This window comes from Hyperolius riggenbachi, chromosome 2, assembly GCF_040937935.1.
Source record: "Hyperolius riggenbachi isolate aHypRig1 chromosome 2, aHypRig1.pri, whole genome shotgun sequence".
Classification (NCBI taxonomy): Eukaryota; Metazoa; Chordata; class Amphibia; order Anura; family Hyperoliidae; genus Hyperolius; species Hyperolius riggenbachi.
Window position 1 is genome coordinate 64,438,864 of NC_090647.1, and position 22,564 is coordinate 64,461,427.

The 22,564-nt window shown below is 45.8% G+C and overlaps 1 protein-coding gene across 2 annotated transcripts in view; it reads left to right on the forward strand.

Moving 5' to 3' along the window:
* Window positions 1–22,564, forward strand: part of ARHGAP42 (Rho GTPase activating protein 42) — a 426,935-nt gene that overhangs the window by 356,492 nt on the left and 47,879 nt on the right. For both annotated transcript variants that reach the window (XM_068266846.1, XM_068266847.1), the window contains exons 8-10: window positions 2,764–2,893; window positions 16,713–16,813; window positions 21,617–21,726. In XM_068266846.1, coding sequence (XP_068122947.1) covers window positions 2,764–2,893; window positions 16,713–16,813; window positions 21,617–21,726 — 341 coding nt within the window. The remainder of the gene's footprint in view (window positions 1–2,763; window positions 2,894–16,712; window positions 16,814–21,616; window positions 21,727–22,564) is intronic.

The window sequence follows — 22,564 nt, forward strand, 5'->3', positions numbered from 1 at the left end:
CCTCTAAACTCCAATCTGACACCACACCCTTCACCTAATGCCAAGCCCTCACGTGAACGCTGACAAGTTGTGCCTTCCCAGCTACGGTTACCCCAGGACATAGGCCTCGATTCATAAAGCATTACCGCATGCGGTAATGCTGAAAACAGCAGACTTTCCCGACCACTTAGAAATGTGTCAATTTATAAAGGCTGTTACCGCATGAAAAGCTGACATTACCGACCAGGGAGATAAATTACCGACTTGGCTGTAGTTACCTCCAACACATGTCAGTAAATTGTCAGCAAATGCCAATTCATAAAGCCTGCAACAAGCGGTAAGCCTGACGGTAGTTACCGACATCTCTGGTGAGGCGTTAACAAGTTACCGACACCTTTGATGAATGCAAAGTGCAGAGAGCCGAAGTCTGTTTGAGTCATCTGTGGAGAGAGCCAGAGAGCTGTCTGTGTGAGTCATTTGTGCAGGCAGGGAAAGTCTGTGCGAGTCATCTGTCTGAGTCATTTGTGGAGTCATTTGTGCAGGCAGGGAAAGTCTGTGCGAGTCATCTGTCTGAGTCATTTGTGGAGTCATTTGTGCAGGCAGGGAAAGTCTGTGCGAGTCATCTGTCTGAGTCATTTGTGGAGTCATTTGTGCAGGCAGGGAAAGTCTGTGCGAGTCATCTATCTGAGTCATTTGTGGAGTCATTTGTGCAGGGCAAAAGAGAGAATCGCCACACTACTCTACTCTACCGCTCAATGGGCTGCGGTAATTTACCGACCTTCAAAGGCAGCTGGGGAAATATTTATGAATTAGCACACAGACCGGGAGAATACCGAGTGCGGTATTTTCCCGACAAGATTTTTTTTATCGCACTGCTTTTTATGAATCGAGGCCCTATAGTGTGCAAGGTATAGAGGCTGAGACTAGGAAGACAGGAGTAGCACCAGAATCCACTAGGCAAAGACAGGCAATGTTGAACAATATCAGGTGGTAGTGTGAGATGCACTGTGGAGGAGCCAATTTGGAACACAGCAGACAAGAAACAGGAAGGGCGGTTGCTCAGAGCGACCGCAGGCAACCACCACAATGAAACAGGAGTGTTTACTAAGTCGGTACCGTATGGATTGTCAAACATCCACACAGAAATACCAATACTGGACAAGCCAGGAAGGAGCATTATCAACAGCAACCACAGCTAATGTAATGTCCACACAGCAGGACTAGGAGTGTCTGACAATCACAACCACAGTGATGGCGACATCCAGACAAGCAGGACTAGAAGGAGCGTCACCAGTAGCAACCGCAGCCACTGTAACATCTACATGGCAGGTTTAGAAGGAGCGTCTGCCAATCACAACCACAGTGATGGCGACATCCAGACAGGCAGAACTAGAAGGAGCGTCACCAGTAGCAACCGCAGCCACTGTAACCTCTACATGGCAGGTTTAGAAGGAGCGTCTGCCAATCACAACTGCAGTGATGGCGACATCTGGATAGGCAGGACTAGAAGGAGTATTACCAATAGCATTTGAAGCTTTGTTATGTCCACACGTCGAGGCTGTAGAGAACGCTGCTGTTCGCCGCCGCAGGAATAGCACACGCTTACACTTAACTACTTAAAGCGGACCCAAACCAAACATTTTTTTAATTAAAAAGATTTAGTTGCACCACTCTGACACATACAAAGATAAATAAACACTCCTTCAAACCTATGAGCATTTCAGTGCATGCGTTTCACCCTTCTCTTTGCATAACTAGGGTTATACTGGGGGCAGCCATTAGCAATTCCTCCATTGCTGGACACCATCTCCTCCACCAGTTTGCCGGAAAAATGCCGGCAATTTGAAAGGAAGGGAGGGGTTCCTCCAATAAATGTAAAATATTTTATATTTGTCATCATGCAGCTGAAAAAAGGCTGCTATTTATTATTATAATTTAGAAAATAGATTTTATTTCTGAAATCTTGTATTTTTAATTTGGGTCCACTTTAAGGACCGTGCTAATTGAAATCTACGCCCTTTTTTGATGGCTATCTGGCTGGCAGGGCGTAGATTTAAATTCCCCGGCACTGCGCGCATCCGCTGTTTTCGTCGCTCCTGCCGATCTCGCCGCTGAATTCCCACCGTCTCCCGCCTCACCTCACTCAGCTCTGAAGTCTCTATGGCGGCAGAGTTCCTGTGAGCAGGTCAGGAGCCGATTTCATTGGCTCCTGGCCCTGTCTTTCAACGTAAGCAACTCCCATTGGCTTACATTGAAAGACAGGGTCAGGAACCAATGAAAGCGGCTCCTGGCCGGCTCACAGGAACTCTGCCGTCATAGAGACGGCAGAGTGAGTGGCCCAGGTTCCCGACGTGCGGCGAAGGCGGTGGGTATGTGCGGCGATTCATCGGGATTCCGCTGTTCCTGTACCAGAGGTCTCTGGTCCTTAAAGGGGCAGAGACCGCTGGTACTTAAGTTGTTAATGCAAGGTAGCAAACAGTAATCACACAGCAATGCAGCTATGGGATAAGCTGATCACGATGACAGGAAAAATGATTAAGCAGGAAGAGGCTTTTACGTGGACATCCACCAGTGAGAGCAGACATGCAACTTATTTACTTATTATTCAATTATTATTTTCTGCTCAATTAACCCACAAGTCCTAGAATCCTGTCTTGGTGCTCCTGTCCCCCTGGTGTCCCGGTGCTGAGTCCAGCCATTAGAGTTCCCCTTTAGCTGTTTGTGACTTACCTTACTGCGCTGCTGTGAGATCTGCAATAAACAGGCAACGCTTTTCTTTTACAGACGAGAAATAATTTTGAAAGCACCCGGCAAGAGATGGATCGACTAATGCAGAGGATGAAATCTGCAGACCAGGATTACCGGCCGTCCAGCCAGTGGACAATGGAGGGATATCTATACGTCCAGGAGAAAAGTTAGTCTCACAAGTGTTAGCTCCTCTATGTCCGTGATACGTTATCTTCTTCTTCCTGTGAATTTATCTTAAAACACGACAGAACATGTACTCTTCCCCCTGCTGCTTAAAGGAGCTGTGAGGTGAGACCTCGCTATGTAGCTTTACTTACCTGGCGCTTCTCCCAGCCTCTAGAAGCCTATCTGGTCCCACTGTCATTCTCGCTATGTAGCTTTACTTACCTGGGGCTTCTCCCAGCCTCTAGAAGCCTATCTGGTCCCACTGTCAACCTCGCTATGTAGCTTTACTTACCTGGGGCTTCTCCCAGCCTCTAGAAGCCTATCTGGTCCCACTGTCATCCTCGCTATGTAGCTTTACTTACCTGGGGCTTCTCCCAGCCTCTAGAAGCCTATCTGAAGCCTATCTGGTCCCACTGTCAACCTCGCTATGTAGCTTTACTTACCTGGGGCTTCTCCCAACCTCTAGAAGCCTATCTGGTCCCACTGTCAACCTCGCTATGTAGCTTTACTTACCTGGGGCTTCTCCCAGCCTCTAGAAGCCTATCTGGTCCCACTGTCAACCTTAAAGAGAAACCGTAACCAAGAATTTCATCCCAATCAGTAGCTGATACCCCCTTTCACATGAGAAATCTTTACCATTTCTCTAATAGATCATCAGGGGGCTCTGTATGGCAGAAATTGTGGTGAAACCCCTCCCACGGTGTGATGTCATGACCATGGTGCTGACATCACACTGTGGGAACCCTTGTTGCATTGTGGGAAATAACAGCTGTTTCTAACTGGCAAAAAAGCAAGCAGCCGCTACTTCCACGGACATCACATGCCAGTAGTAAAAATGTTGCCATATGATAAATTTCCAAATGTTAATCAGGGAGAGGAAAGATTTTACAATGGGCAAGCACTGACTAAATCATCTATACATAATTATTGTAAGAATTAAAGAGACTCTGAAGCAAGAATAAAACTCGCTTTTTCCCTTATATTCAGCAGGTGCATGTTTGCCCCTGCTAAAACGCCGCTATCCCGCGGCAGAACGGGGGTCCTTTACCCCCCAAATCCCCTCCTGCAAAATCCACGACCAACTTGGTCGTAGATTTTGCTGCTCATGGAGGCAGAGCTATGAGCTGTAGCTCTGCCCCATGCGCATCTATCAGCGGCGGATCTCCGCCTCTCCCCCGCCCCTCTCAGTGAAGGAAGACTGATAGGGGCGGGGGAGAGGCAGCGATCAGCGCTGATAGACGTGCTGAGAGGCAGGGCTGCGGCTGTTAGCCCTGCCTCAAGCAGGAAGCGCTCCCCGCACAGCACGGAGGGGATTTGGGGGATAAAGGACCCCCCGTTCTGCCGTGGGATGGCAGCGTTTTAGCAGGGGCAAACATGCCCCTGCTGAATATAAGGGAAAAAGTGAGTTTTATTCTCGCTTCAGACTCTCTTTCAAGAGAGTCTGAAGCGAGAATAAATCTCGCTCCAGACCTCAGAGTTAGCAGGGGCATGTGTGCCCCTGCTAAACCGCCGCTATCCCGCGGCTTAACGGGGGTCCCTGATCCCCCAAATCCCCTCCGTAATGCGGGGGAGCGCTTCCTGGTTGGGGCAGGGCTAACCGCCGCAGCCCTGCCCCACGCGCATCTGTCAGCGCGTATCTCCTCCTCTCCCCCGCCCCTCTCAGTCTTCCTTCACTGAGAGGGGCGGGGGAGAGGCGGCGATGCTGCAGCCGTTAGCCCTGCCTCCAGGAGCGACCAAGTCTGCGACCAAGTGTCGCAGTGGGGGTTTGGGGGTCAAGGGACCCCCGTTTAGCGGCGCTATTGCGGCGGTTTAGCAGGGGCACACGTGCCCCTGCTAACTATGAGCTCTGAAGCGAGATTTATTCTCGCTTCAGAGTCTCTTTAAGCACTCTTTTTCATTACGTTATTTTCACTGGAGTTCCTCTTTAAGTCTCAAACCTGATGGGTTGGTGTCTTGTGCGCAGGCGCATGATTGCGCTTACATTGCCGGGATCAATCTGCGCCTGCGCAGTACTAGTGCGCAGGACGCTGTTGGTAGTTGGACCATGATCTCAGGCAGTGCACAAGCGAGCATACCACACACCAACCCTTAGGGTCAGAGAAGCTGACAGTGGGGCCCTTGAGCAAGACAGGGCTGCAGTGAGGGACCAGACAGGCCTCTAGGGGCTAGATGAAGCACCATGCTAGTAAAGCTACTCCTTTACAGACAGAAGGCTTTTGACATAGTAAAAAGGCTCCTCATGAAGTTTCACTGAATCAATCGCTGGACAAGCATAATATTTATAACCATAATGTGTCCATCCTACATCCTTTTTTTTTTTTTTTTTTTTTTTTACAAAATACATAACGTTTTCTGTCATGAAATTAAAAAAGAAAAAATTAAAGTTTTACTTTTTTTTTTTTTTTCAAAACATACAGTATTTTCAGTGTGTTCAGGAAAGGGCTGTGGAGTCGGAGTTGTAGTCGGAGCAATTTTTGGATACCTGGAGTCAGTGGTTTCACACACTGAGGAGTCGTAGTTGGAGTCGGATGATTTTTGTACCACCTCAGTAGCCATGCAAGGGCTGTGGGGTCGGAGTCGAGGAGTCAGAGCAATTTTGGGTACCTGGAGTCGGAGTTGGAGGCTTCATAAACTGAGGAGTTGAAGTCAGATGATTTTTGTACCGACTGCACAGCCCTGGTTCAGCACACATATAACTACCACACATTAGTACATATCTCCGTTCCTGTGACTTGTGACAAGTGTAGTGTAGATTACTCCCTGCGCGTGGCAACTTTATCGCAGTGCACTGTATCTGGCCCAAAGACTGCTGATAGTTTACCAGCAGTGTTTCCAGACTCTGGTTGGTGGCAAATCAAAAACATTAGGACTGCTTTGAGAACAACGATAGTTATTTTAGTGCTTGTTTTATCCCTCCTTTTGTAGAAGTGTATATTCCTCCTTTAGGTTGGACCTCTGTCTCGGGCTTCTTTCTTTCTGCTGTATTAGAACAAGAAGTCTTCTTCTGCTCCCGGGTCTACCGGAGGTTTCTCAGCATGTTAACGCATTCTCTCTTCATTTTCTGTGTCTTATTTGCATCTTACAAGCAATAACAATTACAGCATTGTCAGGTCCCATTAATGGCTTATATCGTGTTTGTGATTGTATGCATGGACGACCATTAAGCCGTTCTGTGAAATAAGTGTAACATTTTTCAATTAAAATGAATCGGGATCCTATACAGGCATGGTGAAGCATGTCAGCAGCCAGGGAACACGAGGAGATTAAGGCACACTTCTTCCATATTGTGTTCGAGTTAAAGCGTAATTTAAGCTACATAGATGAAGCGGAACTCTGGAATGAAAGATTAAGAATTTGCGCCATACATCAATTCCCATTTAGATAGCTTATGTCGATGGTTCCTGTGGTTGTAACAACCCCAGGCTCATCTATAAGACAAAAGGAGACACGGAGTCCAATGGTGCAGAATCGTGTAAGATTCAGAAAAGATGCTAAGGATGTATACACTCAAAAAGCTGAGTTACAAATCCTTTCAACCACCATCAGAGCAGGCTTCCCCGCTCGGGTTCCCAGGTCTGTAACAGGAACTGGTTGGTCGCACTCTGAATGTTCTTTAGGACAAACTAAAAAAAACTTTTTTTACTTTGAATAGTGGTAATCATTAACAGCCTGCTCCCCATCCCCTTCTTGCACCTCTGACACTGTAGTTGCCTTTGGCAGGTTTTGGTGCGTCATATCAATTGTTATATATAGAGTGCTTGGGGGGGCCCCCATTGTAAAACGTGCATCAGGGCCCACAGCTCCTTAGCTATGCCACTGGTAAGATTATCTCTCTGTTTATAAGATAACAGCTTTATTAGCCTATTTTTTAATGCATTGAGTGCCTCCATCCCTGTTGTAGTGTCCCATTTAGATACACTTAGGGACAATAACCTCTGAACTATCCATAACACATTACCATGGATAAACAGCATATCATAGATATGACTGCAGACATACACTATCACAGAGATTTCCAGGAACAATAGCTATTTAATAATTACAGCCGTCACGTCACCTGAACTGGAGTTGCACAGACATTAACAAGCTCAGCTACACTCGCTGGACACTTTATAAGGTACACCTTGCTAAACACTGGTTTGTACACTGTTTTGCCTTCAGAACTGTCTTAAAGGGAACTGAGCAGATATTTTTTTAAGAGACTCTGCAACAAAATTTCCAGCCTTATTTCTTCTATCCTATAAGTTCCTATACCTGTTCTAATGTGGTCTGAATTACTGCAGCCTTTCCTAGTTGCACAGTGGCTGTATTATCTCTGTTATATAATCTAATCTTCTTTCCTCCTATGGCTTTGTCAGGCTCAGGCACTCAGACAGGAATGTGCTGTTCTGCTGTGATAGGATAGAAGCTATACACACTCTCTCCACACCCCCTGCAGGCTCTGTGTGAGTCACAGACTGAGCTGTTCTCAGCCTATCACACTCTGGTTAGAAGCCATCTCTTTTGTTTGTAAAAACTGCCTAAAACTGGCAATTACAAGCCAGGATTGCAGCAGGGAGTGGCAGAAACAGCACAGAGGGGCCCAGGAGAACATAATGAATAGAATGGTATGCTTTTTATTGTAAGAATTTTAGAGTACAGATTCTCTTTAAAGCGGAATATAACCCTGCATTTCAACTTTGCTCTAAAACATTATTTACAGCATATTATATACAAAAAGCATTTTTTTTTACTAGACCAGCATTGGAAGGGTTAAACACAGAGGTTTTAAGTGTGCAGATGTTCAGATAGTTACATTCTATTTAGTTATATGTATATATTTAGAAATGTTGCACACTCTTTGGCTGTCCTCCAACTCCTTCTCAGTGAGAGAGATGAGTCACAATAAACACTTAGATACATTTGTGTAAACAAAAAGTATCTAACTCAAGTTCGGATGGGTCTGCAGAAATCTCTAGGGACTTTAAAGCCCTGTGTAACCCTTCCAATGCTGGTCTAGTAAAAAAAAAATGCTGGTTGCGTATAATATACTGTAAATAATGTTTTAGAGCAAAGTTGAAATGCAGGGTTATATTCCGCTTTAAAATGAACCTCCCTATAAGGGAAACTCATATATTGTGCTATTTGGAGAGCGGGGTTATGGTGAGTTTCGCTTCTTTGCTTATCCTTTGACCCCAGGCCCGTAGGGAATGTGCCATCCTCTCCAAAGAGAGCTCACACTGTACCAAATTATGTACTCCCCAGCAGTGTCTCTCTCACCCCTGTGTAGCAACGCACGCCAGGAAATATAGCCCATGGATACGAGTACGAGAAGTACATCACACCTGGTCTTGAATGCATTGGGAGAAAAAGGTTTCAGGACATACTGTATTTTTGGCAAATAAAACGCTCTGGAATATAAGAGGAATATAAGACACACCTAGGTTTAGAGGGCAAAAACCATGGAAAAAAATATCCTAAACCTGGTGTGTCCATGGTGCAGGAGCATCTTGTAGATGTTATCCCCCAATTATTGTGTCCTCTTCTGTCCCCCTCTGCTCTTCCTGTGTGTCCTCTTCTGTCCCCCTGTGCCCTCATTAACTCCCCTTCTGTCTCCCTGTGTCCTCCATGGCATCACTTCTGTCCCCCTGTGCCCTCATTGGCTCCCCTTCTGTCTCCCTGTGTCCTCCATGGCATCACTTCTGCCCCCTTATCTCCACTTCCCTTGTTGGCTCACCTTCTGTCCCACTTGGACCCCCTTCTTTCCCCTGCGTCCTCCTTGCTCTTCTTCTGTGTGTGTCTCCTCCGTTCTTCCCATAAGGTGAGACGTGCTGCCGCTAATTGTATTTATGCACAGGGAGCGGAGGAGACCAGGTGGGAGTGGAGGGGGATTCAATGCATGGAGCCCCTGACATTGCGGCGGGTTGGGTGTGCATATCGATGGGCATTTGTAAGTCGGGGATTGCCTGTATTTGGCATATAAGACGCAGGGAGTTTTTCTCCCTTATGTTTTGGGGAGTAAAAGTGCCTTATATGCCGGAAAATACATGAATTGCCTTAGCTAAAGATCACTGGGAAGTGTGGGGCTAAATATCAATGTACAGCAATATATAGATATAGGAAGTGTTTCTGATGAACAAGGAAAATTACCATAGCATTGGGTATTCTGAATAATGTAGTAAATTATATTTTATGTTGTTACACTGCCTGTTTAACTCAACGGTATTTTATATATTGTGCAACCTCATGAAATACAACTATTCTGATTGGCTGTTTTGCAAGTTCTTTATTTTTGTTCTAGTTGTTCCTTGCGCCAGTCTTAATCAATCAGTCTCGTTGACTGTGGACAGCCCAATGACCACAAAGTTACACACTTGCCAACTTCACTTAGCTGAGATTTTCCTATGTGAGATGTCTTTGGTTAAACCACTGGTCTGTTTTAATCAGCAGCTGTGTCGCTCCGAAGCCTTCTTGCGTTACGTTTGTGCTGTGCCTACAGAGGATTGCTCATGTCCAGGTCAGATGGAGAGCGTTTTATAGCGGATTTGGAATCAATATGTTTCTGGACACCTGCACAGTGTACATCCCATCCGCTTCCAGATCCAGCTAATGAGCCCCAACGGGGACGGCAGCTGCCTGTCGGCTGTGCGGAACATGCGCTGCCCTACTTGTGTCTTGGAATAGGACGCAGCGCTGATCTTCATTACACGCCTGTGATTAAGAGCACCGCTCATTAAGCGGGGGGTTTGCTGGCGGTGGTGGGATCTGTACAGCCCGAGGTTGGATAAAGGGCAGTGATTGAATTCCAGTTTCTGCTCATTTTACGCCAAGTAAAGATTTCACACAACGAAACTTACTCGTTTTCCAAAGTTTCTCTTTTGTTAGTGAATTTTGCTATAGTAGACTCCCTATATGGTGTTACACGCCAGGTGGTATAGAAGGGTATGTATTGCGGCGCTGTCTCAATCGTTGGGCGCTGGGTGGTGCCACTGATAGTAACATATTGGCAACTAGTGAAAAGCTTGTCTGTTTAATAACAGGTGCTAGGCAACTGTCCACAGCCGCATGCCACACACACCTGCAACCTCGCCCCTTCCACTTCATAGATGGGCACCTGACGTGCGCATGGCCGTGACCTGAAGCCCACCTGCATGCCACACATGCTTGCCAGGCAGCTGGCAAAGACACAGGAGGACGCAGGGACAGAGAGATTATTGTAAAGGAATATAATTACCAATATTTTACTGTGCACCACCCAGCACCTATTCTAACCTCAACCATCTGCTCTAAGAGCCCAACCCCCCCTCCTGATGCCCAACCCTACCCCCCCCCCCTTCCCGTAGGCAAATGGGCGCCGCCATAGGCTGTAGTGAAAATTACAGATATAGGGGCGCTCACTGAATAATTTGGGCACCGGCAATAAAGAGGTAGTTCGGCTGCTGGCAATAGCCAGTGCCCAAATTACGTATTCCCCTCGAGTTGCGACAACTCAGAGAGGGAATAGCATTAATGCCACCCAGGCGTTTTCCTGCAGTAAAGTGAGTCTTCTCTCGGCTCCACAATAAACAGAAATTTGGACCGGACCATATCAAATGGATGCCCTGTAGGTGCCTAACTCTGACCCCAGGGGTCAGCTGGATAGTGTACTGGTTAAGTCTGTAGGGTTTGAGCCTTTAGCCAAAGTTCAAATTCCGGCTCAAGCTAGTGGGTAGACAGTAAGGTGTCTGTGGGCAAGGCCCCCGGATGATCCTGGTCGCCCGTGGAGTGCGCCGTAAGTAACTGCAGTCCCGAAGCGCTTCCAAGTGTGCCAAGAGAGAAGTGCAATATCATTGTTATGTGTCTTGTTTAGCCCCCACCCATTACCTAATTCTTAACCCCCCTTGGGAGTGCCTAAACCACCCCCTTCTCCCCCAAGCTTATCCTTATTCCCCTAGTGAGTGCCTTACTCCCTCGGTGACAGCTGTTTCGCATCCTCCAGATGTTTGCTCACACGTTTCCGTCATTATGTCGTATTGCAAACTGGGATACTTTTGGTGGTGCGCTATCTTGTCTGCTATTTTTTAAGTTGTGAACTATACAGCCAGAACGAGCCAGTCTGGGTGGTAGCCTTACTCTTTACAGACTCTAAGGGACATTGGGTGTACCTGGACCTTTTTTCTACCCACTGCTTCATACAGGAAGCTGTCATTATATAGGTATGTTACTTCAGTTAATTGAAAAAGCTCTCTGCAATGACTTTGTTTCCAAGAAGAATGTGGAGAGCGCAAAGAGCTTGTCGGAGTGGGACATGAGAGTGACCCTGACAGCACAATAGGGCATAATAGTGGCACAGAGGGAGGGTAATAGAGATGCTAGGTGCTGTGAAGGGGGATACAGGATGAGGACAGTGGATGGGGAGACAGGTGGTACACAGGGACACTAAAGGCACAGGTGGGCAAAGTGGCGACATAGGAGGACAGTAGAGACAAAGGGAGGCACAGCAGCGACATAGCGGGACACTGCTGGCATGGGGAATGGGGGGGGGGGTACAGCGCTCCGACTTAGATACAAATTCAACTTAAAGGGATACTGTAGGGGGGTCGGGGGAAAATGAGCTGAACTTACCCGGGGCTTCTAATGGTCCCCCGCAGACATCCTGTGCCCGCGCAGCCACTCACCGATGCTCCGGCCCCGCCTCCAGTTCACTTCTGGAATTTCTGACTTTAAAGTCAGAAAACCACTGCGCCTGAGTTGCCGTGTCCTCGTTCCCGCCGATGTCACCAGGAGTGTATAGCAGAAGCCCAGTATGGTCTGTGCCTGCGCCGTGCGCTCCTGGTGACATCAGCGGGATTGAGGACACGGCAACGCAGGCGCAGTGGTTTTCTGAATTTAAAGTCAGAAATTCCAGAAGTGAACTGGAGGCGGGGCCGGAGCATCGGTGAGTGGCTGCGCGGCACAGGATGTCTGTGGGGGACCATTAGAAGCCCCGGGTAAGTTCAACTCATTTTCCCCCGACCCCCCTACAGTATCCCTTTAAGAACAGATCTACAGTCCCTATCTCATTTGTTAACCCGGGAACTACCTGTACTGTACAGTAAAACCTTGAATTGAGAGTAACTTGGTTTAAGAGCGCTTTACAATACAAGAAAGCATCACATCAGCACAACTGAGCTGATAGTTCTTCTCCCTTTGGCGCTGCAGAATTGTACTTAATTGTACTTCATCTGATTGTAGAGACTGTGCAAAGTCATTGGATAAACTCCTTCTTAAAGTGGACCTGAACTCAGAACTTCCTCTCTGCTCTAAAAGATACACAGCAGCATAATAACCTTTAAAGAAAAAAATATTTCTAGGTTACAGCTGATACAAATCCTAAAATAAATCTGCACTGTTTCTACTTCCTGATTCATGGAAGCAGACATATTGTTAATATCCTGTGCTTTCCAATGGCCTTATCTGCCATAGGCAGTCATGTGACACTGGGGAGAGATCAGAGTACAACTTGTGATTAGACACAAATGAGGGGGAATTAAACAGGCTAATTTCTCTAAATACATACAGGGTGCAATTCTCTATGTATTTCTTCAGTCCTGTGCAAAAGTTCAGGTCCACTTTAAAGCCACTCACAAAAGAAAAAAAGCTTGGGGTGACCCAACAGATATCAATGATTCTGTTATAGTGAAACGCTTTGGTTACATTTTTATTTTATACTATTTTACTATAACAGTTTTTGGATTGTGGAACGAATCAACTGGGTTTCTATTCATTCTTAGGGGGAAATTAGCCTTGATATAAGAGTGCTTTGGATTATAAGCATGTTTCGGGAACAAATTATGCTCGCAAATCAAGGTTCCACTGTATTACTGGTACCTTCTACTGGTTACCTGATACTCCCCTGGTGCTTGGCCAAAAGCAAACCTGTCAAATAAGCTTTTTGGTCTATCTCTGATCCACTCAGACAACCGAAGTAAAATGTCTTTGGTTCTCTTCTTGCTCATCTTCCTCACCCACAATATTCTCAGTGATATCACCATGGGTACAAGCTTTGTTAGTCCCCGTGTTCTGTCACACGCTACGTGTTCTGTAAATTAAGTGTAACACGTATGCTCTCAGAGATAATGAGCCAGAGCTCTTATTTATACCTTCATGTTATTAGCTAGCTCATTTGTTTTTATTTTTACTATGGAGTTATTTTTTTTTCCTCTGTACATTTTCATCTGCACAGCTTGAGCTCATGGCCATCTTGAGCTGAATAGACCTCTTGGGCAAGGCGTGTTGTTCTGGATTTCGGTCCACACTCCACCGCTGTGCACTGGCAACACTTAATCCTCGGGGTTCATTGAAAAATGTGCACCTTTGTCTTAAACAGTGTTTACTGAACAGCGAGCAGAACGCCAAACAATACTTGTGTTCTGCGGGGTCTAATAAATGTTATTCATGCCTCTACTTGACTTCTGTATAGAGAACCCTGATAACAACATTACAGATTTTATTCACGGGAAGTGTACATTGTGGCCTCATCTCTAATCAGTAAATACAGGTTATATACTGTAATGCACTATGTCATGGTTTGCCTTCACATGTAGGCTGTGTACTCTTTCTGGTAGTATTGCATGAAGAGTAGGGAATCCAGGAGCACTCGTCATTAACCTGTTGCTGACCGCCTCACGCCAATTGGCATAAAGTCCTGGGGCGGAGATTACAGGGGATGGCGCTTGCCGATGCATGCGCATCGCCGCTTGAGTGACCGTCATCAGTCTCCCAGTGGTGAGGAGACTGTTAGATCTATTTACATTGTACAGCGCTGCAACATACGGCAGCGATGTACTGGGGACAGCCGTGTCACTCAGCTGTCCCCTGGGGAGGTTCAAGAGCGATCGACTCTCATAGGCTAATGCCTCTGACAACCGATCGCGGTGATTGGCTGGCCGGGGAGGGAAGGAGGGGAAAAAATGAATTAAAAAAATAGTGACATTTAATAAAGAAAAAACACAGATATATAAATAAACAAACATGTCAGCAGGGTTCAGAGCCCACCAACAGAAATCTCTGTTGGTGGGCATAAAAGGGGGGGATCATTTGTGGGCTGACTTGTATGGCTCTGCAGCGAGCACTTAAAGCTGCAGAGCCCTAATTAGTAAAGAATACCCTGGTCACTAGGGGTGTGTAAGCCTATGGCCCTGAAGTGGTTAAAAGTTAATGATTCCTCATTTAAAAAATGCTTATAGCAATCAAACAGTGATTAAAAGGTACACAATACTTATTAGACAGAAGGCAGTGATGTAGAGGTGCGGAGGATGGTCGACAATCGTTTCGCCCAGAGGGTTTTCTCAAGACGGTATGTCAACCCCAGCTACTTTAATACCTGGCTGGAGACACTCCCACCCATCCACCAATTAACACAAGGAACTTGTCCCAAAATACACACATCTACCCCAACAGAACATGACTCACCTATTGGGGTACAGGGCGGAGTCCCCCAGATCTGTGGGTGGGAAGGTTGTCAGTCCATGAGTGCTCCTCACGCTGTATCACTGCATCAGAGCTGGAATGCACTCGGCTCGAAAAGGGCATCTCCGCGTTACAGCCGCGTCACTTCCGCCCAACGAGCATATACGTATGCATGCGCAGACACAACTTCCACAACCATTGCGTACATGCGTACTCTTGTAGTCCAAACATGACATAGTCACCAGTCCTTGTGCTTTTGGAGTGGAACACATTTCTCCATTTATCAGTCCATCCTAAACACTGGCATGGATATGACGCTGGAGGACTGGAGTTTTACAACTGTGGTCTATGGCATTAAACACAGCATAAAATTAACAGCTAAAACCATCTCACTGTTTTTCAAGGTACTAAAAGGGCTATGGCTTATTTCCACTGGGAGCTGTGGCTCCCGTTGTGCGGCGTAGCCACAGCCTGAATCGCTAAGCCGTGCCATTGAGGGCTTAAAGAGACACTGAAGCGAAAAAAATATATGATATAGTGAATTGGTTGTGTACTATGAATAATTACTAGAAGATTAGCAGCAAAGAAAATATCCTCATAATTTTATTTTTAGGTATACAGTGTTTTTTCTAACATTGCATCATTCTCTAATATGTGCAGATTACACAACACTCATCATTCAAAATGATTATTTCAGAGCAGTCTGTGAACTAATGACTTCTCCTCTGGCAGAGAAAAAGTAATTAGTTCACTTACAGTTGAGATAATAAAAGTCAGATAACAGCTCTCTCCACGACTTTGAAAGCCGTAGAGATTAATGGTTTTTTTTGCATAGAGATAACAACTAGACTTTTTTTAACTCTTCCTGCACTGGAAACAATTAGACTGATATATCTGATCTTAATGTTTTATTTCTTAGCTGTACTACACATACAAATCATAATATCATCATTTTTTTTTTTCGCTTCAGTGTTTCTTTAAGGCTGTTAAGGCTGATTCGGCTGTGTACTGTATAAATCTGCAGCAGATTCATACTGAAGTGCGATCTGGACGGCAAGCCATGCGGTTTCCCCATGCAGCTCGCATACAGGAAAGGCTGCGAATCTGTAGCTTAAAGAGAGTCTAAAGCCTCCCAAAACACTGTTTTTGCATCACAGTCCTTTTTAGCATTAATGCCATAGATGAAATGCTACATCCCCGCAGCTGAACTCTCTATTAAACCCCCCGAAATCCCCCGAGAAGATTTTGGACTCCTTCCGGGTAGAGGCAGAGCTTTGTACAGTAGCTCTGCCTCTACTCGCATCAATCTGCGCTGATCACCGCCTCTCTCCGCCCCTCTCACTCTTCTTTCACTGAGAGGGGCAGGGAGAGGTGGCGATCAGCGCAGATTGATTGGACTGAAGGCAGAGCTACAGCCCAAAGCTCTGCCTCCCCCAGGCAGCAAAATCCACAACTTGGAAAGTCGTGGATTTTTGCCCCGAGATTTTGAGGGTTTTAATTGAGTGTTTAGCCACGGGGGTGCAGCATTTAAGATAGGGCATTCATTCTAAAAATGACTGTGAAGTAAAAACAGGGTTATTGGGAAGCTTCAGACTCTCTTTAAAATGCAAGCTTTTTACCTCATTTAGCTGCTAATTGATACGCTTGCCTTTACCAGCATTTTCAGATTGTGTTGGAAGTACCTTTGACGGATGTAGCTCGTCAGGGATCGGGACCTGATCCCCTTGAGCGACATCGCTGGGCCGGGCTGCACACACACGTGTCACCTGTGTAGCTGACGACGTGCTGTGTTGCTGTGTGGGCGGAACCACAGAGGGATAAGGAGCGGCATGTGCGTGATGTCACACGGCCGGCAGAGGAGCTGCGCCAACAATGGGATCGGCGGGGGATCGGTATCGCTGAGGGTGGGAAGATTCACCCCAACAGAACCCTCTCAGGTTGGGGGCTGCCGTGCACACACCTGATTATCAGCTAAAGCAGTTGTTATCGGCCGCTTCAGCCGACTTAAGTTAGGCGTGTGTTTGAGCCTTTAATAAACTGTGTAAACATGATAGAAAAGTTCCTGCTGTATCGGGTGAGGAAGCAGATAACTTTCTCTCCTTAATTTGCTCACTTACTTAGGAATCAATCTGATCATTTGTCCTGCAGCCGGAAATAATGTCAGCTTCAGTAAGGTGTAAATATGAATTTAAATGACATCAGACCAGTCTTATAATGTTTCATATTAATTTACTGTGTTAAATTAAATGCATTAGAGCAAAAATTACATTTTGAGTGTAATCCTAGTTTAAAGTTAACAAATCACAAAAAATAAATTTTGTATATTAGTGCAGGCAGAAACTGTTCCTAATATCTGTATGAGTATCAGACAACCCCTCCCTGACGCCTCTCTCGCTTCTCCCATTATTTAGGGCCTCTTGGATTCACCTGGACTCGCCATTACTGCACTTACGACAAAAGCAGCAAAACATTCACCATGAGTGTGTCAGAGACCAAATCAGGCGGGAAAGTGGTAAGCTGCTCCATCACTTATTTCATTTCAGTTTTCCTCCTAAACTGCATCATTTGTTCTGAGCATATACTTGGGATTGCATGTTATTCAAACGCTAGAAGTATGAAAGGTTAAAGTACGTGGAGTTCCTTTCAGCATTACAAAATAAACCTAAACATGTTAACAGCACTTAAAGTACACCCGAAGTGAGAGGCATATCTTATGGAGGCTACCATATTTATTTCCTTTTACCTCATTTGGGACCAAACGCTCTGGCCCCTTAAAAGACCAGAGCCCTTTTTTTTTTCCCATGTAGCACTTCTTGAGCACTGTGATTGGCTCACATGAATGGGCACGGTGTCGAAAAACTGACGTGCGAAAATATGTGCATGTTTTCAGAGCACCCCAGTGTGAACCTACCTTAAAGTGAACCAAGCAGCATTTTTACCCCAGGGCATCTCGATAGCATCTTAATAGCACATTAAAAATGCATCCTAACAATGTGGCTCATTATTACTAAAAAAATAATTCTACCTCTATTTTTTACATATAAATGATTGTCAGTGGCTTTTTTGCCCTACTTCCGCGGCCTCCTGTCTGCAGAAAGAGCAGGCAGATATGAACTGCTGTAATTAGCAGTAGCAATGAGCAAACAAAAGCTTTCATCAGCAGGGGGTGAGAAGATAGGACACTGTACTTCAAACAGTTTGGATAAGTCACACTTGATTACATTCACACCTTCCCCTGGATAAATAAGGGCAGAGGGGGGAAATGGTAGCTCCTACAGCTATTAGACACGGGACAAACTGCAAGAAAAAAACAAAACTGCTAGAATCCCTTTAATAGGTGGATGAGCCTTTGGCCACCCATGTGAATAGGAAACATTGAGAAAAAAGCCATATGGGGTGATGAGAAAGTTAATACGTCCAATTTAGGAGAATATAGCTGCAGCGGTGAACGAATAATGATTCTAGAAAGTAGAAATTTCCAGTAACCTTGCTAATGAGTGTATTTTTAGAAAGGTTTAATTTTGCTTCAGGTTTGCTTTAAAGAGAATCTGTACTTTAAAATTCTTACAATAAAAAGCATTCTATTCATTATGTTCTCCTGGGCCCCTCTGTGCTGTTTCTGCCACTCCCTGCTGCAATCCTGGCTTGTAATTGCCATTTTTATGCAGTGTTTACAAACAAAAGGCATAGCTCAGTGTGTGAGTCATACAGAGCTTGGAGGGGGCCTGGAGAGGGTGTGTATAGCTTTTGCCAATGACAAGCAGTGCAGCACATTCCACACATTCCAGCCTCAGCCGACAGAGCCGACAGAGGAGAGAAGATTAGATCATATAACAGAGATAATACAGCCACTGTGCAAATAGGAAAGGCTGCAGTAAGACAGAGCACATTAGAACAGCTATAGGAACATATAGGATAGAAGAAATAAGGCTCAACATTTTGTTACAGAGTCTCTTTAACTTATTAAAATAAGTGGCATGCACCTCTACAGGAAATTCAAACTACTTACTGAGGATTGAATAAAACTCAATTCACCTTTAATTAAAAACATAAATAATCTCATTTAGCTTTAAACTGTTTAAAGTATTAATAATCAATACCATCACAGAGTCATTAAGCTCGAGTGTAACTTCAATTAACACATCAGTTAAAACCAGTCCACCTGTAATAATAGGGGACTCTGGCCACCGATAAATTGTCTGCTTACGACAGTTCAAATCAGGTTGCTTCTTCTACAGAGAGATTTACAGGGAAAAGTGGAGTCCGCAGGTTAAACCACCCCTCCCATCCTGACTGTATCTTACTCAAAGTCCCAACACTTCCTCTGAAGTAAAAGAAAGAAAGAAAAAACAGATACTTACCTGTTAAGAGGGAAGGCTCTGAATCCAATAGATCGGGGGTGTCAAACTCAAATACAAAGTGGGCCGACATTGTACTTGGGAACCTAGTCGCGGGCCAACCTCAGTGTCTACTGGCCACCTTCCTCCCTTATAAAGTTCACAGGTGGCCCCCCCTCCATGCCCTATACAAATCCCTGGTGTTTAGTGCATTCCCCCTCCCTCTTCCATATGGCTTCCCAGGTGTTTGAGGACGTCACCTCCAGTACAGCTTCCCTGGTGGACTAGAGTGGGCCAAACATAATGCAAAGTGGGGAAACCACTTGAGGGCCAAATTTAATGGCTCTGAGGGGCAGATATGGCCTACGGGCCGGAATTTGACATGTATGCAATAGAACATTCCCGTCACAGTCCCCTCATTCCAGTGCCGTCAGTCCCGTTAGTTTTAGGCCAATGAGTCAAATACTGTTCTGTGCCACCACCAGGGGCTGTGCAGTACAAAACCTTTGCTTTGGGAGCAGCGGTGCGCCAAAAACAGGCCTTCGGGGATTACTACGTTAGTACGCGGTAATCCCCTTCTGGCTGACAGCCAAGCAGGAAGTGACGCTCACTTACGCTCACTTCCTGTTTCGGAAATACAGCAGTGCACGGAAGCGTATTGTAAAATATATGCTTCCGCGTACATTTTTTAAAAATCATTGCCATAGACTTACATGACTTCCGGTCTTTGACGTGTCGCCATAGAACGTAGATCTGTCCTTGTGCCGGAAATGCAGCCAAACCGTCACTTCCGTCGCACCGCACTGAGCCCGATCAGACAACCGCTACTGCGCTTGTGCTGGACCAAGGACGGTAAATATCTACCTCTCCGGTGTTCAGGGGCTGCCAGCCTTGGCTCCCGGAGGGTGAAGAGACGGCCTCATCAGGATCCAGAGGCGCCCCTTGCCCCCCAGAGCCCCCTCCCCCACCCGCCGAGGTAAGTATCCCCTGGCAGGGGGAAGGGTTATTACAGATTTCCTTTAAACGGGTTCTCTTGGCTATTTAAAAAAAACAAAAACTGCCACTTACCTGGGGCTTTCATTGGCCCCCTGCAGCTGTCATGTCCTGCGCCGTCCTCCTCCAGTGCTCCGTTCCCTGCCGGGCTAATGATTAGTCTAACTAGACGAATAGAACTGCGGCTGCGCGGCCATGGCCACGCGCGTGCTCGCTGCCGTGTGCGCCATTGGGAGCTTACTGCGCAGGCGCAGTACAAGAAAACTTCGTACTGTGCCTGCGCAGTAAGCTCCCGATGATGCGCACGGGAGCGAGCACGCGCGTGGCCATGGCCGCGCAGCCGCAGTTCTATTCGTCTAGTTAGACTAATCATTAGTCCGGTGCCGGCGGTGGGGAACAGAGCATTCGGAGGAGGATGGCGTGGGACATGACAGCTGCAGGGGGCCAATGGAAGCCCCAGGTAAGTGGCAGTTTTTTTTTTTTTTTTCACATAGCCAAGAGAACCCCTTTAAGAATCTAAAACAAGGCAGGGAAAGATTTTACAGTGGTCAAACACTGACTAAATCATGTATAAGTGAATATTGTAAAATATAAGCAATTTTAGTAACTTAACTGTCTGTAATATAGGAGTGTAATATTCCTATAGAATGACAGCACCACCTGGTGGCAAATCTTAGTGTCAGCAGTTCCAGATATCCTTCTCTATTCTTATTTTACATTGCAGCTCAGGCAGCATATGGAAGCCCATGTAAGGTTCCCTGGTAAATAAAACAGCACTATCTGTTTTATGAGGAATAGCTCAGTAAAAGAGGCTTTGTTTAATCCTCCAGCGATCTAATTAATTCATTGATTAATCATATAGTAAATTGAGCAAGTAGCTGAATAAACTAGACCTTGAATTGGGTACATAAAGCACAGTCATATCTGCTCCACAATATCTATAATTCCTATTAGCATATCTCCGCAGCAGTAAAAAATAGCATTAAACAGACTAATTGTGTGTGTAGATTACCAGCAAAGCAAGATAAAACATGATATTAAGTTAATAAATCACATCTCTATAAGCCGAGCCTGCTATGTCCTATGAATACTGAAAGCGGCAAAACACAATAATCCAGGCAAATTGCACTTTTATATTATTTGTTCTTTGTGTTAAAGGTGTCATATCTCTAAGCTCAAGGGAAAAAAAAATCTTGCTCCTCAAGTCAAGTTAGGAAATTTAAATATGTAATAAGGGAGGTGCCAAAGGGGTGTGGCTAAAGGGGGCATGTAATTTGTGTACCGGCTTTTGTTGGTGGCCAAATTACCTTGTTCTTTTCAAATTTGAGCTTCAGCAATCAGATTAGTCCATAGATACATGCAGCGGCAGCACCGGCTCCAGTGGTGATCACAGACCTCTCCTCTCCTTCGCTATTACCCTAGTGCCGCCTTCTGATGATCGCATTATTAGCAGAAGACGGCACTAGGGGAGCAGTGCGGGAAAGGAGAGGTCTGTGATCACTGCTGGAGATGACAGATCAGGTGAGCTAGTGTTGCCGCTGCTTGTAATTATACACACGGAGCGGAGAGGACATGTGGGGGGAGGGCAGAGGACTACACATGGACACAATGCAGAGAGTCCCCGACATTGCGGTGAATCGGTGGTTCATATTGAAAGTTTGAAAGTCGGAGACTCTCTGGATCTGGCATAAAAGATGCATGGACTTTTTCTCTCCATTTTGGGTGAAAAAGTGTTTCTTATACGCCGTAAAAAACAGTACTTTTTATAAGTATTGATATAAAATTGTGGTTGTCAAGATTACTCTGCATCACCATTGTTATCCATGGATGTTTGTTTGTAATAAAATTCTCAATAAAAATTTATTGAAATGAAATTTGATGGCACTGCGGGCCAGATTTGGCCCATGCTTTGACATGTATGGTGAAACTGATAACTTGCATTGGTTTAGCATTTATGAACACTGTTTGTCTTCTCCCTTCCACAGAATGGCCTGGTGTCCAGCACTCCAGAGATGTTCAAGCTGAAGATGTGCATTAGACGGAAGACGGACTCCATAGACAAGCGCTTCTGCTTTGACATCGAAGTCATAGAAAGGTTTGTCCAAATGCCACCTGACATGCTTACAGTTACTCTACCCTCTGGTCTAATGGAAAAGAAGTGTCTTGCTTACAAAGTTAGCTATGCCATGTGAGGGAGTGGTTAGTATTAGGCATTTAGGAAGGGGATTGCTATGTGAGGGAGTGGTTAGTATTAGGCATTTAGGAAGGGGATTGCTATGTGAGGGAGTGGTTAGTGTTAGGCATTTAGGAAGGGGATTGCTATGTGAGGGAGTGGTTAGTATTAGGCATTTAGGAAGGGGATTGCTATGGGAGGGAGTGGTTAGTATTAGGCATTTAGGAAGGGGATTGCTATGTGAGGGAATGGTAGTGTTAGGCATTTAGGAAGGGGGTGCTGTGTGAGGGAGTGGTAGTGTTAGGCATTTAGGAAGGGGATGCTGTGTGAGGGAGTGGCTAGTGTTAGGCATTGAGGAAGGGGATTGCTATGGGAGCAAGGTTAGCGTTAGGCATTTAGGAAAGGGATTGCTATGTGAGGGAGTAACTTGTGTTAGCCATTTAGGAAGGGATTGCTATGGGAGGGAGTGGTTAGTGTTAGGCATTTAGGAAGGGGGTTGCTTTGTGAGGGAGTGGTTAGTGTTAGGCATTGAGGAAGGGGATTGCTATGGGAGCGAGGTTAGTGTTAGTCATTTAGGAAAGGGATTGCTATGTGAGGGAGTAGCTTGTGTTAGCCATTTAGGAAGGGATTGCTATGTGAGGGAGTGGTTAGTGTTAGCCATTTAGGAAGGGATTGCTATGGGAGGGCATACCTCCCAACTTTCTGAGATGAGAAACCGGGACACTTAAGCCACGCCCCCGACCACGCCCCCTGACACACC